This window comes from Balaenoptera physalus (genome assembly GCF_965194825.1).
Source record: "Balaenoptera physalus genome assembly, chromosome: 11".
In the NCBI taxonomy this organism is placed as follows: domain Eukaryota; kingdom Metazoa; phylum Chordata; class Mammalia; order Artiodactyla; family Balaenopteridae; genus Balaenoptera; species Balaenoptera physalus.
In genome coordinates this window covers 19827679-19844548 of record NC_138896.1, presented here as the reverse complement: position 1 = coordinate 19844548, position 16870 = coordinate 19827679, and the positions used below count along the sequence as shown (strand labels likewise).

Sequence of the window (16870 nt, the reverse complement as noted above, 5' to 3'; positions counted from 1 at the left end):
GCCCTGTTCAACACTCCACTTGGATGTCTTGGGTTGGTGCCCATTTCAGGTCATGGCAACCCCATTCTTCCGGTTGCTCAGTCATCCTGATCACTTGTCTTTGTCTCATACCCTACATCCCATCCAACAGCAAATCCTCAGGCTCTCCCTGCAAAATAAATCAGGAATCTGACTCCTTCTCAAGACCCTCACTGTTACCACCTCGGGGCAAGACGCCATGCCCCCACCCAGATAACTGCACGGGCTTCTAACTTAGCTCTCTGCCTTCTACACGCTCTTCAACATAGAAGCCAGCAGCTGAGGGAGCTAATCCTGCAACACTTCCCATCTCAGAGGCAAAGCCAAAGATCCCTTGTATTGACCTACAAACCAGCGTGGCCTCCATTGCCTCCATTACATTGCCTCCTGGTGCCTTCCCATTTTCTAGCCATGCTAGTCTTGCTGTTACTGGAATACAGGGCACGTTCCCTCCTCCAAGCCTTTGCATTTTGTGTCCCCTCTGCCTGGAACTCTTCTTTCAGACATCCACATGTTTCATTCTCTCATCTCTTTTAAGACTTGGCTCAAACAGGACCTTCTAAGCTCATGAATTCTTCAGCAGTGTCTCATCTGCTCTTTAACACATCTGTTGAGCTTTTGATAAGCAAAAAATGTTATCTTGTTAGTTTTACACCTGTGCTTGGTTATTTTTCAAATCTGCCAGGGTCTTTGTGTGTGTGTGTGTGTGTGTGTGTGTGTGTGTGCAAATCTTATACATTACTTTTTCTTTTCTTTCTTTAAATATTTTAAGCATCTTATTTTATATTTGTATGCCATGATTTCATTATTTGAAAAGCTCGGGGACCTGATTCTCTTGTCTTTCTTTTCTATTACCTTTCTTCATGCTGCCTGTGTATTTTGTAATTTGGAATTCTAAGCTCATGTTTGTCTGGGTTCTCTCCAGGGGTTGAGGAGAGTTCTTCCAGAAAGGATTTATCATTGCCTCTGCCAGGTATGTGTGGGAATTACCAACCCAGGACCACTTAAAGGTAATTTCTCCCCTTGGGATTAATTGGACTAAACTTGTAATGAAAAATGGAGCAAATCTGTGGTTGTCAATTCTCAAAGGAGAATTATTTCTTTCCACAGAGCACAGTGGCCAGATTTTTTTTTTTTTCTAGTTCATCCTTTCACCCACAAGGACGCATCTCTTAAAGGTTCCTGGTTTTATGAGGCACCTTAGTTCCAACACCTCATCTCGAATGCACCCAAGGCTCTAACTTCTGTCTGTGTTGTAGCCATGAAACTCACGTCTCTAGGTTCTAGAGATCAGCAGATATCTCATGCAGCTGCTGCTTCAGCATCAGCTTTCCAGCTTTCTGTTTGTTTTCAGCCTTGGGGGATTTCGCTTATATTCTTGTGAATGCAGTTATATATTTATAAGGTGTTTGTTATATTTTCCCCAGTAATTTCAATATTTTGCTGTGTTGCCATTTTGCTAGACACAGAAATCCAGACTTTCCCCATGCATGTGTAATACTGTTTTCTTTTTAAAATCTGCATCTTTCATGTAGTACTGGACCATAGACTTCATAGTAATAATACATGGATGTTATACATCCACGGGATATACAATAATATTTAATTACACCCTAATATTGGATATTATTGCTTTTATAAATTAGAAGAAAACCCAATTAGCTTTTTTTTTTTTCTTTTAATGGAGAGAGACACATAAGGCAGTACAGAATAGTGGAAAGAACATGTTCTCTGGTGTCAGACGTACCTGGATTGGGTTCCAGTTCTTGGACATTTTAGCTTTTCTGAGCCTCAGTTTCATAATTTATAAAATGGGATAATAATATGCAATTGGAGGGGTTACAGAGGATTAAAATGAGTGCATGTAAAGTGCCAGGGACATTATGAAATAAATGGAATTTTTACAAATGTTAATGTACTTTTCATACAATGTTATATTTGTGGTGATAATGTAGCCTTGGGATGTGTCCCGAGGGGACGGAGCAATGACTGAAGCTTGGAGGTTATGTTCGGGAAGCTGAGGAAGGCTTCTTAGAACTGGCTTTTGAGCTGGCTATAGGCAGGGTAGGGGAGGCTGGTCGATGCTGGAAAGAAGACTGGGAAGAGGGGGACATGGAGAGTCGCGTGATGAGTTTGCTCTCCTTTCTCAAGGTGTCTGTTCTGGCATATTTCAGGGATTTGTAATACTGTCTCCAGTCGTCATCTGAACCGTCTGTGTAAGATGCACGCAGTCACCGTAGTCCCAGGAGGCCTGCCTGGGGCCACGGGATGCTTCCTACTTGGTTGACCTGAGTTTATTGGTCACAGCTACTACAGTGACTTTTTCTTTTTCTTTTTTTTTTAATAAATTTATTTTTTTATTTTTGGCTGCATTGGCTCTTTGTTGCTGTGCACGGGCTTTCTCTAGCTGCGGTGAGCAGGGGCTACTCTTCGTTGTGGTGCGCAGCTTTCTCATTGCGGTGGCTTCTCTTGTTGTGGAGCACGGGCTCTAGGCGCGCGGGCTCAGTAATTGTGGCTCACGGGCTCTAGAGCACAGGCTCAGCAGCTATGGCGCACAGGCTTAGTCGCTCCTCAGCATGTGGGATCTTCCCGAACTTAACCACATGACCCCACTATGCTGCAGGGGGTGTTGGGAAATGTAGTCTTTTAGCTAAGTACACTGGTGCCCCAAATAATTATCTGAATCTTATTACTAAGGAATAAGGGGAGGACACGCACTGAATAGACACCAGCAGTCTTTGAGCCTCACTTTTCCTGCATCCTTGACCCTCATCCCTTTCTTGTCCAGGACAAGATTTGCGCCATCATTCCTTGTTGAATACATTCTGTGCTTTGCTCTTCTCGGAGCTCAGCCCATTCTTAGGGCTCATTCGCTCTCTAACACCATCCCTGAGCCTTACGTCATCTCTGAGTCAGTGATGTCATCACCATCATCCAAAGAGAAAGACCAGTTGGGGTGAGGCTTCCAGGATGGTCACGGATGACAGGAAGCTCAGAGATGGGGTGATGTTCAAGAACAAGATTAGGCCAGAAATATCAGCAGTTTGGCTGTGTTGGGTCTTCGTTTCTGTGCGAGGGCTTTCTCTGGTTGCAGCGAGCGGGGGCCACCCTTCATCGCGGTGCACGGGCCTCTCACTGTCGCGGCCTCTCTCCAGACGCGCAGGCTCAGTAGTTGTGGCTCACGGGCCCAGTTGCTCCGCGGCATGTGGGATCTTCCCAGACCAGGGCTTGAACCCGTGTCCCCTGTATTGGCAGGCAGGTTCTCAACCACTGCGCCACCAGGGAAGCCCTAGTAATTTTTTTTTTTTTAAATGCTATGTTAGAACAACCATGGCAGAATACCTAAGCCTTCTTTAAAAATGAAAATATAATTGTATTTTATTAATACAAAGGTAAGATGTATTCATTGTATTAAAAAAATAGAAAATACAGATAAGAGAGGAAGGAAAAAAGGAAGAGAAAAAAAATCATCAGAAGGGAGAAAAAAATTACTTTCACCTTGGGAGGGGCATTTCTTTCAGATCTTCACGTGTATAAAGTTGATCCATGAAGAGTTTATGTAAGGATCTATGCATCTGTACTATTTATAACGTTTTGAACTTGTTAAGCCTTATTTTAAAAGCCCTATTTTACCGCTCAGATTCAGCTCTATCTTTGATTGAAATTTTTAGGAAGCTAGTGAGGCTTTCTATGTGAATTCTTTAATATTCTTCTTTCCCTTTAATGAGAACATGAAACAACGGGAAGGTGGGCAGAGGCAAGCAGCAGGAGAGGGCATGATTCTGTCAAGAGAATCAGGCAATTCAGAGATTGAATAATAAGGAAAGAGGGGAGGTCTTCTTAAGTAACCCAGAGCAGAATGCTCTTACTTCCAAGAACCATAGAGGAGGACTGGGGCAGCTACAGGGCAAGTCTGAGGTCCAGAGTCTCAAGACTGACTCTAAAACTCCGTTTCCTTTCGTGTAAAAGGGGAATAATAAGAACTCCTACCTCAGAGAGAGTTATTATCAGGATCAGAAGGGAAAATATATGTCAAAACGTGATTTAACTCATGAGGTACTCTATATCAGCGATCCCCAACCTTTTCGGCACCAGGGACTGGTTTTGTGGAAGGCGGTTTTTCCATGGATGGGGGGGAGGGTGGTGGATGGTTCAGGTGGTAATGTGAGCGATGGGGAGTGATGGGCAGTGGCAGATGAAGCTTCCCTCGCTCGCCCACCGCTCACCTCCTGCTGTGCGGCCTGGTACCTAACAGGCTGTGGACCTGTACCAGTCCACGGCCTGGGGTTTGGGGACCCCTGTTCTATATGTATTTAAAAAAAAACAAAACCTAGGGACTTCCCTGGCGGTCCTGTGGCTGGGACTTTGCCTTCCAATGCGGGGGGTGTGGGTTCGACCCCTGGTTGGGGAGCTGGAATCCCACATGCCTCACGGCCAAAGAGCCAAAACATAAAGCAGAGGCAATGTTGTGACAAATTCGATAAACACTCGAAACATAGTCCACATCAAAAAAATCTTTAAAAAAAAAAAGCCCCTGTAAACTTAGAGCTAAAAAGATTTTTGATAACATGAAGTCCGTACGCCTTTTAATGTTGAGGAAATGGAGATCCATTGTTTGCTTATATTAATGTACTGAATAAAGGAACCTTACAGATGATGTTGAGAATAGGAAATGCTTTTGTTGCTGAGCACTGTAAGTTTGCACTAAGATAACTGCTTTCCAGAGCTTTCCAGGTACAATATGTTTGTGAAGGTACATTGCACAAGGGCGTCTGCCAAAGGGTCAAGGGTTTGTAAACCTGGCCCACAGCCCATTTACCGGGCTGTGTGCCTTTGGAGCAGTGTCTGCCCAGAGGTGCACCTTTTCTTAATTCGGCTGAAGGTACCCTGTGGTATGGCATGGGCCCAGTCTTTATCCGTGGGGTTCCTGACCAACTGCCCCCGACTGACAGCACCTTTGCTACTGTGGGCAGTGTCTTGGCAGCTGGCTGAAAGCCATCACAGGAGGGCCAGTTGCTCTTCTCCTGCCTTTTAGGTAGGGCGTGGTCAATTACTGCAGACAGGAGATGGCCAATCTTTTCTTCTATCCACTTCCCATCCCAAACCACACTTCCTTGCTGCAGGGCAAGGAAGTTATTAGTGGCAAACTGTTTGCACCAGCAGGTGGTCCCTCTCTGGGTTGTTAGGCATGAAGCTTATGGGACGCTTACTGAACGTTCACATTCTCCCCTTTACCTTATTGGAAACTCATGTTCTGATGGCCCCTGTTATCCTGACACAGAGAAATGTTATACCCGCCTCCTGAATTTACCTTCGGTCACCTTCACTCTGGTTCCTTTCCAGTCTCTTGACCTAACTCGGCTCAATAACACAGACCCCCTGGAGGCCTCTTTTGACCTCCCCCCGGGCACTGATGCTTGCAGGCTGGGCGGCAACCTTGTTCCAAGTGGTCAGCCACAGAGCCACCAGTGCAGTTCAGTGGGAGGCCTTCTTGGGATTTGAGTTGTTTCTTGAGGAAGACTCAAAGCAAGGTCCAGCGGTTCCCAAGCCCTCCTCACAGGATGCTGGGTTTGACTGTTTTAATAGGCTCCTTGTTCTTTCTGGTTGCCTCTGATAAAGCTAATTCACCTATCAGGACCTACAAAGTGGAAGCTGCCCCCGTGACCCGGTCCACATCACACATCTAAACCACGGTCAGCCTGATCTCAGGCGGCCGTGGCCAGCAGCGGCTTGAAGCAGGATCTCAGTTCCCCGACCAGAGACTGAAGCCAGGCCACGGCAGTGAGAGCGCTGAATCCTCACCACTAGACCGTGAGGGCCAGTGACCAGTGACAAGGCCCTGGCTTGTCTACTTTGTAGAAATGAATTTCAACAAAGGGATGGAAAGTAGTGAAACAAGTAAAGTGTTTATTAGGAGGAAAAAAAAAAGTACATGTGAATAGACACACATGGGCGGGCTCAGAGAGACAGTTGTGCCTTCGTGGTAGTTTAAATCACTTATATAGGGCATTTCTTCTGGGTTTCCTCTGGCCAGTCATCTTGCTTTGCCTGGCTCTGAGTCCGTATTTGGTTATAACTCAGGGTCCTCCCCTGTGTGCGTCTGCATCTCTTAGCCAAGATGGATTCCAGCTCAGAGGCCTGTGGAAAGGTTGACATCACCTATTATGGGGTGGCGACCCCTCCCTTTTGGCCCCCCGAGGAGCCTTTCTGCACATGTGTAGTCAGGAAGGTCTCCTTGACCTCCAGAATGAGGAATATGTGGTCTCTTTATCTCTTATCTGGGCAGGACTCAGCTCCTCTTCCGATCCTGCTATCATCTCCAGCTGCTCAGCCTGGGGCCCATCTATCTCCTGCCTCAAGCTGCACTTATGGGAAACGCCTGTCAAGGAACCCTCAGATACACCAATCGCAATCCTGCAGCTCCGCTTAGCTAGCTCACCTTACCCTAGAAAGTAGGACCTGCTTGCCTTGTAAGGAAATCCCCGACCTCCTAGCCAGTCATGCCCTGTTTCCACGTTGCCACTTCTAATGTTCTGTAAAACTCACTCTTGCCCAAAATCCCTCAGGAGGAGTGGTCCACTGCTTATGACATCCTGTACTCTCCCAATCCGTGGATGGTTTTCCCTTGAATAAAGGACAGCCAACTCATCACTAAATTGTTTGTTTTGTCATTTGATACCCCTCACCTCCCCTAGATTACCACATCATTTCCCCCCCCCCCAATTTTGTGTACTTTAATAACATATATATGGAAAAATACACAATATATTGGTAAAGAGGAAAAAAAATCACCCGAACTTCAATGTATGAACCTAAGTACTGTTCAGTGTGTGAACCCAAGACTGAGTCCCTTCCAGTCTTTCTCCAGTGATCATAGTTTTTCTGGTTGTAACCATAGCAAAATGGAAATTTGTGTCTCTGGTGGATCTTTGTCATTGTGTTTGAACACAGGGTATCCAAAAAAAAAAAAAAAACTCTGGCTAATTTCTGCAATATAAGGAATTTATTTAAACAACATTAGTTTCTGGGGAACTGGGAAAACAAGGCTGGAAACTACACAGCCAGGAATGGGACAGACCTAGTCCAAGGAAGATGCTACGCTGTTGTCACTGGGCACCGACATCTCACCTGCAGGGCCGGCGGTGCTAATGCTGGGGTCTCAGCACAAGCCTGGAATCACTTCTGCTGCTCCTCTGGAAATTAAATGTTACTGTATGACACTTCCACCACCACGACACTGGGTGGAATCTTGCACTCCCTGTAACCTCAAGTCACCAGTTTCTGAGGGCGTCTGGTTGTTCCAGGACAGCACTTTGGGTGCAGAGGATGTCATGAAAGCGAGGATGTGGCATTTTCAGCTACTATAACGGGAGGAAGACCCTGTCTGTTAAGGAATTCTCCACGTCATTCTTAAATGACTAGCTGGGAGGCCTCTGCTGGGGTGTCCCACTCCTTGTCATCCCTAGTTCACGTGTGAATTCCTAAATGTACTGAGGTGCTTCTGGAAAGGGGGCGGGAAGAGGGAAGGTGATGAGTCTTGTTCTCTCCTAAAAGAACAAGTGTAAGCTGTGTGGGTGGGGAGGGAACAAGGAATGGGCGGGGAGAGAGTGGTGTGCACTGGGACTAAACTCTAGTTCACCGTAACATACCAACTTGTAACTCACAGCAAGGCTCTGGCACACTCACTAGGAAGCCCTTATCTAGGTGTGCTTACTCCTGGAAGCCTTGTTACGTATCTGAAATAACAAATACTTGGAGTCCAGACCTCCTCGTACTGGTTCTTCTTCAGCCTTGAGCAAATCAGTGAACTTTTTTGAGTGTCAATTTCATCATCTTCATGCTATCGAAAGCATAGATTATAATATTTTGCCTGGGTTGTTGTGAAGATCACATTGAAGAAGGTGCCAGGCAAAAATAAAATGCTAATATTACTCAAGTTCATTGAATCTAAGATGCTAATGATTGGAAGAGCCATCATTATTTTAAACACCATGAAGGAAGAAAGAAATCCTGTCAGTTATACCATAGCACATCACTTTCTTATCCTGTAAACTATTTCTACACATTGAAAGAGATTTTTGGGGGTTGCTTCGGCAGATTTTTATCCTGAGTCTTTCTTGTGCATATATAAAAAGGAAATATAAGTGAATATACATTAAGGTATGTTTAAATTTCCTGACAATATTTGTCCATTTCTGCTGAATCACTTGTCAAGACATTTAGTGAGGTCTGTGTATTTTCTGCACAATTTTGCCTCTGTGTCGTCATGAGCACTGGGGATGCAGCAGTTCTGAAAGGAGTGCTTCACATCGCCTTCTTTCAAGCCTCTGACACCAGTTCTGCATAGTCCACATGTGTGTACAAGCAATGGCATTATCTTCTGCCCAGTGTTTGGCCAACTTAAGACATCCCAATTTCAGAGATGGTAAAGCATGAAAATATTTACATGTTAGAATTGATGAAATATAGTAGTATGATTGATTCTATTTCATTCCCTAGGTTTGGCTTATAAAGGGAGAAAGCATGAGAAACCCTTTGCCCCTTCTTAGGAACTGTACTTGCTATTTGAACAAACTTCAGTGGATGGTTTGCCTGAGATATGGTTGTCAGGGTGGGGGAAATTTCCCCCTTCCCCTCTTGGTCCTTTTGGCTGGTCAAATAATTAAAATGACATAAGGCAGATTAACAAGAGAAAACCAAATTTAATTGCTTATGTACAAGAAATCCACATAATGTGAGAGATTCCAGGTAAAATGAGAGTCAGTAAAATGAGGTATATATGTCATCCTGGACCAAGGAGAAGGGGATAGGGGTCTGGGACTTCAAAGGGAAGGAAGGCAATTCATAGGAAGATGAAAAAGAGCACATGTTTGGTAAACAAATGTTTGCTGCATCATACAGAGACAGAAGAACGCAGAGAGGAATTTTAACAAACAGACTTTGCTAGGTTCCTCCCTGTCTACCACACCCAGTTCACATTATACTGTATTTATTTATGGTGAGAGGTCCCTTCCTGGAACAGGTCTTCTATCTAAATCCTTTTGGGCAGTTAGGGGGAAGGTCAAAGATTCTTCCTGAATCCTTTAGACCTTGACTGGTTCCAGCTTGAAATAATCCACATGCCAAAGTGGCACATCTTGGCGTGACCCGCCCTGAACCCCACTATGGCCCTGGGATGTAAACAAGACAGGCTTCCCATTGCCATGAATAGATAATAGAAATAACTTTGTATGTTTCTGCATTTACCTGTTCTTTTCTTCCTTCCTGTCTCTTTTCTGTTTTTCCTTTGAAGTTCTTGAGGCCGAATCTGGCTCCTAAGAAACATCAAAGGAAGCCTGCACCAAAGACCTCTCAGGGCCATCTCAGAAGCCTGCTTCTACCCACCGTGTGAGGCAAAATGGCTCCCCCCACAGGTGCGCTCTCTTCATTGCTGCTGCTGGTGACCCTTACAGGTAGGAAACCGTTACCCTGGAGACACCACCGGACATCACACTTGGACTTCCTCTCTTTGGCTTAAGTAACTCAGATCAACCTGAGGAGATGAAGGTGCTGTGTGCTTGCTTTCCAATAGACTTATTTCACGTATGAAAAGGCAGACCTCATGCATAAGTGGTTTCTGGAAACAGGCATTTAAATTTTTTATCATGACTATTTTGGGGAAAATAAAATCACATTTCATATATACTAGGAAAACTTCATGTATTTATTTAAAAGAATTGCATAGTAGATCTTTCTTGGAAAGCAAATGACAGACTTTTTTTCTTATCGTAAATCTTTATTTTCATATAGTCTGTTTGCTTATTGTGGACACACCATGGCATAAAATCATTGGTGAGCATCAATTCTGATGATTCATGCCCCAACTACGCCAGCCAAGCCAGCCAAGCCCCTTTGAACTTACCAAAGATTGAGGATGGCGATATGGCCAAGGAAACTGGTTTTATATCCGGGGTTTGTCCAAGTATGGTAAAACCATGCTGAGGCTTCCCTGAGAGTGACCCTTGTTAAAATGTGGTTTCCTGGGCCCCGTCCAGACCTACTGAATCAGAACTTCTAGTGCGTGTGACTCAGGAGTCTGAAGCATCTAAATTTTTATAAGCACAGTTTTAGATCATACAATGGCCACTTCAGGAAATAACTACAATCGGGAAAGCCCTATCATTTCCCGCAGATTACTCTCCCCACGCCATCCGTCCATCTATTAAACTCACCACTGCTTAGCATGCAAGGCAAGATGTTCCTTTATTCCACACTTAGTGTACTCTATACTCTGGAAACTGCTGTTGTTAATGTTTGAGCCCTCTTTTCTCTCTCTCTGTCTCTCAAATCCCCACTTTTTCACTGCTTTTTGTCTTTTTCTTATGAGGTGTTTTTCATTAATTCAAAGTTCCTGAGTTACTGAGCGCAAATAATGTTATTTAGGGTTTGTCTGTCTTTTCTCTCTATCCTCTTTACCTTTGACAAGATGCTAACCGATGATTTTATTGATTTGTCAACAATCATGGAGTGCCTACTGTGTTCATGGATTGGGCTGGCAATTTGTAGAGGGGACAAACATGTGAGTGTTTCCGGTCTCTTCAAGAACGTTCTTTAGTGAGTCTAATAGATTCTAAAGTAATTATGGCAACTTGGCCCAAAGGGAGAATGGTTTAGTTGTTGGGAAACCCACCTTTTCAAACTTCTTTATTTAGTGTTCAGATCTCTGCTTATGGTATGTATATCTAAACAGCCCATTCAGGTGATTTTTATTTTTTTAATAAATTTATTTATTTATTTATTTATTTATTTATTTTTGGCTGCGTTGGGTCTTTGTTGCTGTGTGCGGGCTTTTCTCTAGTTGCAGCGAGCGGGGGCTACTCATCGTTGCGGTGCACGGGCTTCTCGTTGCGGTGGCTTCTCTTGTTGCAGAGCACAGGCTCTAGGCACACGGGCTTCTGTAGTTGTGGCACATGTGCTCAGTAGTTGTGGCTCACAGGCTCTAGAGCACAGGCTCAGTAGTTGTGGCGCATGGGCTTAGTTGCTCCGCGGCATGTGGGATCTTCCCAGACCAGGGCTCGAACCCGTGTCCCCTGCATTGGCAGGCAGATTCTTAACCACTGCGCCACCAGGGAAGTCCTCAGGTGATTTTTTGCAGAACAAAATGATGATCTGTCCCAGAGGTATTGGGTTGGCCAAAAAGTTCCTTTGGGTTTTAAGTAAAAATAAAAGACACATTTTTCATTTTCACCAAGAACTTTATTGAACAACGTATTCACCATTTTGTTCCACTACCTTTTGCCATTTTTCAGGCAACTTCATAATTCCATCTTCCCAAAACTTTTTATTTTTTTGAGCAAAGAACTGTTCCAGGTGCCTTTTACAGTCTTCCAGGGAATTGAAATTTTTTCTGTTAAGAGAATTTTGTAAAGAATGAAATAAATGGAAATCCGAAGTTGCAATGTCTGGTGAATATGGTGGATGAATCAGAACTTCCCAGGTAAGCTGTAACAGTTTTTGCCTGGTCATCCAAGAAACATGCGGTCTTGCGTTATCCTCATGGAAGATTATGCGTTTTCTGTTGACTAATTCCAGACTCTTTCATGGAGTGCTGCTTTCAGTTGGTCTAATTGGGAGCAGTACTTGTTGGAATTAATCGTTTGGTTTTCTGGAAGGAGCTCATAATAGAGGACTCCCTTCCAATCCCACCATATACACAACATCACCTACTTTGGATGAAGACCAGCATTTGGTGGGGTTGGCGGTGGTTCATTTCGCTTGCCCCACGATCTCTTCTGTTCCACATTATTGTACAGTATCCACTTCTCATCGTCCGTCACAATTTGTTTTAAAAAATGGAATGTTTTCGTTACGTTTTAGTAGAGAATCACCTGCAGAAATACGGTCAAGAAGGTTTCTTTCACTTAACTTCTGTGGAACCCAAACATCAAAGCAATGAGCATAACCAAGCTGGTACAAATGATTTTCAACGCTTGATTTGGATATTTTGAGTATGTCAGCTATCTCCTGCGTGGTATAACATTGATTGTTCTCAATTAATGTCTTAATTTGACTGCTATCAACTTCAACTGGTCTACCCGACTGTGGAGCAACATCCAGTGAGAAATCTCCAGCACGAAACTTAGCAAACCACTTTTGACACGTTCAGTCAGTCACAGCACCTTCTCCATGCACTGCACAAATCTTTTTATGTGTTTCAGTTGCATTTTTACCTTTCTTGAAATAATAAAGCATAATATGCCAAAAATGTTGCTTTTTTCTTCCATCTTCAATATTAAAATGGCTACACAAAAATTCACCAATTTTGATAAGATTTTTTAAAATGCACGCTGATATGACAGCTGTCACAACTGAATCTAACAAAATTGTTTCAAATGAAGTTAAAGACAACTAAGTGCTACTACAGCCATCTTATGGAAAAAAACCAAACGAACTTTTTGGCCAACCCAATAAGTGGCGATCTCCACCTTCAACCTGATGGAAAACTGCTTTAAGCTTTGTGTTGAAGGTTCCTGCCATGCTTCTCACCCACATGTAACAATTTGCTTATTCCAGGATCACAGCCTTTTCCTTGTATAATGGTTTCTGTGACACAGTTTTATAAGTTGGCTTTTAAGCTTCTGGTGGCCAGAGCCAGAAATGAAACATGATAGTTCTTATGAATCATATTGCCCAAAAGGAGAGGACCCAACAGTTGTTCAAGGGAAATAAAATATATCCTGCCATTTGTGTTTGAAAGAAATTTCTAGTTTGAGTCTTCATTTAAAGTCCCCTTCATTTAAAGGAATGTAGTGATAGCTTTACAAATAAGGACACTATTTTTGAGAGTAGAGCTGGGAGTTGGAGATTACCTGCCTATTTTATACGCTTCATCGTCTCTTGGCCTCAATTAGAAATGCTATTTTGTTATGTTCAGCAGAATTATTTTTTTTCCCCCTCTCCGTATCTGAGACTAAGCGTTTCTTTAGAAAATAAAAGGCTAAAACTATTAAGGTGATTTTTTTAAAAAGTAGATTTGGTTTGAGAAAATGTCATTTCAATTGAATTAAAGTGGTTTGTTGCTAGCTTATTCATTGGGAAAGATGTATATTTATTATATCTAATTCTTATTGAATTGGACCAATTAGACTTTCCTGTAGAGTCAGTGTTAGTTATTGAATGATTCTTAAAAATTTATAACAATGATGATATGTATACAGGTAAAAAAAAAATAAGATGATTCTTATACTGTATTTAACCATTTCTCTTACCTCCAGTTAGAAGTAATCTCTGACTGTCATTATGAAAAATGTAACAGTTATTAAGAGAATGATCAGTGATGAGCCCTCACTAGAAAACAGATCCTTTGCTGTTCTGAGTTCTGCAGCACAACAGTGCTCATCAAACTATATGTGAAGAGGGACCGATTTGTTTTTATTTCCAGTCTACCACCGACAGATTCTTTGGTAAAAAATCAACAAACAATTTCTACTGAAAGCAAAATGCACAGTGTAAAAGTTGTGGGTTTCAGTTTTATTCAGGGACCTTCCTGAAGACTATAGCCCAGGAAACAGTCTCTCAGTAGCTCTAAGGGAACTGTTCTGAAGAGATAGGAGGAGAAGCCCATATATATATGATTTGGGGCTACAGAATACGTGCAGTCAAGCACACATTTTAGTAAACAATTACTGCTAGTCACAAGGAACAGATATCTCAGCTGATGATTTTAGTGTTTCTCTGTGTATGGGAAGATACAAGAATCTGGGCTCATTAAAATTCTTCCTAAGATATGCATCTAACTATCTATGGGGCCTGTCTTTCCAAAGCACAGAGCGCCTTATCCTGTTTCTCATCCTGCATTCATTTCTGGGTGTACTGTCAGTGACTGCGGGGGGGTAATGACTTCATCCTTGTAGAACTGGACGGTGGGCCGCATTCTTTGTTTTACAAAATAAACAAAAAAGCAGAAAAGTGATTTTTGTCCTTGGATGTCAGGGAGTGACACGTTGCTACAGAGGTTTCTAAGAGCCCCAGGTGCCCTTATTCTTTATGGACTGGTCCCAGAGTTTGCGGCCTGCTCCACTGTGTCTGCAGATCACACTTACGTAGCACTACTCTCCCGCCTGCTGTATTTGCCAATGGGCAACATTTGTAGTTCATGGTTCAGAATGTGCTTAAAGCTAGTTGTTATAGACCTATATTTAGGACAAGTTTTTCTCTCCTTTGATATGTCATCAGAATTGATCTATCATCAGAATAACCTAAGATGTTTAAAAATTCAATTAACAACAACATGACATTGTTCCTAAAGTAAACCTTTATAGCTGGGTTTTGGGTGAGGAGCAAAATATTATAGTGTAAAAGCAATACACACGTAGGAAAGAATGCCTCTCTTCGCTAAGTGGAGTAACATTATATAAAGAGAGAGGATGGACGGTTAGTTGGACGGGTGGAAGAATCTATGGATGGATGGATGGGGGTGAAAGGATGGGAGGACAGATGTATGGATGGGGCTGTTGATGGATGGGCTCTAAAGCAGTGGACTTTCTATAGGAGATGCTGGTGGTTTATTTGCTTGCCAGAAGTGATATGCCTCGCTTCCTCATTGGAGACTGCGTGTTTGTAGGTTGTGCCTGTACGCAGTGCAGTGAGGGGAGGACGTATTCCAATGCCATCATTTCTCCTAACTTGGAAACTAGCAAAATCATGCCAGTGCCTCAAACCACCCCCGTGGTAGACTGCACATCCGCCTGCTGTGACCTGTACAGCTGTGACCTGGCCTGGTGGTTTGAGGGCCGCTGCTACCTGGTGAGCTGCCCTCACAAAGAGAACTGCGAGCCCAAAAAGATGGGCTCCATCAGGTCTTACCTGACCTTTGTGCTCAGGCCTGCCCAGAGGCCCGCACAGCTGCTGGACTACGGGGAGGTGATGCTGAACAGGGGTTCCCCGTCAGGAATCTGGGGGGACTCACCCGAGGATATCAGAAAGGACTTGGCCTTCCTGGGCAAAGATCGGGGTCTGGAGGAGACGTCTGAGTACTCAGATGACTACAGAGAACTGGAGCAGAGCCTCTTGCAGCCCATCAGCAAGCAGGAGCCCCGAGGGAGCGCCGAGTACACGGATTGGGGCTTGCCGGCCGGTGGCAAGGGAGGTTTCAACTCCTCTGCTGGAGACAGCCCAGCAACACCAGCGGAGAAGCAGCAGGAGGGCCCAGAGCTCCACAGGCTGAATGAGTCGGCATGGACCCCGGCCCCCAAACCCTCCCCCGGGGGAAGGTTTTTGCTTCCCTTGGTCACTACTCCACCTTCAGGAAAGGAACTGGAGAAAGAGACTTTTCAGCTCCAGGAGCAATCCAGCAACAGCTCTGGAAAAGAGGTGGGTGTGGCTGGTGTGTGTAGGAGAGGGTGGGAGGGGCTGAGTTCACTTTCAGAGCCCGGCCCTCATTAGGACACACATCACACGAAGCTTCCTTTTGGGGGCACCTGTTAAGGTATCGTCTAAAAAGATGACTCTCAGAACCTTCCAAACCAAACACCCTCTTCCTCTGTTGTGCGCTCATGACCAGACTGTTTAAAAGAGCAACTATTTCTTCTGCCTTCGCAAGTCAGCCACCTAATGATGATTTAGTGCTTCTCCTTAGAGATGCCTCTACCGGTATCTCAGATGCATGAGGTTTTATAGAAGTTTCTGGAGCCAGCCCATATACACAGCGCGTGTAGCCAGAGGCTTTGCAAATCTCTCGTGGTAGGTTTTATAGGAGCAGAAAAAAATTTTCTCCTTTCCTTCTAAGTTTTTTGGTTGGGGTAATAACTAAATTGACCTAACATAGATTAACAGGAGAAAAACAAATTTACTTTTGTATGTATTGGAGACCCCATAAAAATATGAGAGGTGACCAAAGCAGGAAGGCTTTGTTATCTTTTAAACAAAGAAACAGTCTGTGAAGAATTGACAAGCCAAAGAGGATTAGGCTTGGGGTAATAAACTGGTGACAAAGTATCTGTTACAGATAAGTATCTGTTAAAGATAAGTATCTGTTAAAAAATAACTGAAGCATATTAACATTTTTAAGAGTTTGAGCAAAAAGGCATTCAAATCAGGCAGCATTCAATATCGCAGATATAAAGGAACTCCAAGGAGCTGTACAAAATGAAAAACCTTTTTAGGCAGGAGTGGAAACAAGGAATATAAGGCAAAAAAGTGGGTTGGTTATTACAAGGTTACTTTCCTTTAAGGAGTAGTAGGGGTTTATCAAGCAGATTACCTCAAATTTATTCCTGATTGACTGGTTTCAGATTCCATTTTTGGGAGAGCTGAAACTGTAATTAAGTCTTGGTTTGGGGGCTTAACATAAACGACTCTATTTGGGGCCTGTTGCTTTAACACGAGGTTTGTTTCGACAGCCTTCTCAGCCCTAAATTTCCTCTCTACGGTGATAAGGATACCTTCTATCCTCCTGGTACAGTGTTTTATTTTCCACGAAAGTACATATTTTCCCCTATAGTCACAATTAAATTTCTTTGAGTTGCATTAAGTTGTAGATAATCCTTGAAAGGAAGGGTACCTTTTGCATGGGAGATTTGTCTCTTGCTTTCAGGGGGGACAAAGGAGGGTCAGAGTGTCCTTCTTGCACTGGCTGTTTCTCAAGTACCTTTCATTCAGAATAATCAGCATGCCGAAGTGCTATATTTTAGAGTGACATTCTGACCCCCTACAGTTTCCTCAAGACCCAACAGTTTCTGAGGTTGCTAGAAAGTCACCAGTGATGAGAATCAGTTGGATAGGAGGAGCAAGATACTAAGAAGAGAACATAAGCTGTACAGAACTTTCCATGAAAAACACAGGTGAAAAGAATGGGCACCTTTGGGAGAGCAGA

At 43.6% G+C, this 16870-nt stretch overlaps 1 protein-coding gene across 5 annotated transcripts in view; it reads left to right on the top strand.

Annotated features, from left to right (window-relative positions):
• KIAA0319 overlaps positions 1-16870 on the top strand; it is a 92735-nt gene that overhangs the window by 19317 nt on the left and 56548 nt on the right. For 2 of the 5 annotated variants that reach the window (XM_082415160.1, XM_082415158.1), the window contains exons 2-3: positions 9311-9470; positions 14621-15369. In XM_082415160.1, the coding sequence (XP_082271286.1) occupies positions 9416-9470; positions 14621-15369 (804 nt within the window). In that variant the 5' untranslated portion in view covers positions 9311-9415. Of the gene's footprint in view, positions 1-3069; positions 9471-9509; positions 15370-16870 lie in introns of those variants that run through there. The other 3 variants (XM_082415159.1, XM_082415161.1, XR_014251302.1) reach the window with 3 other exon arrangements.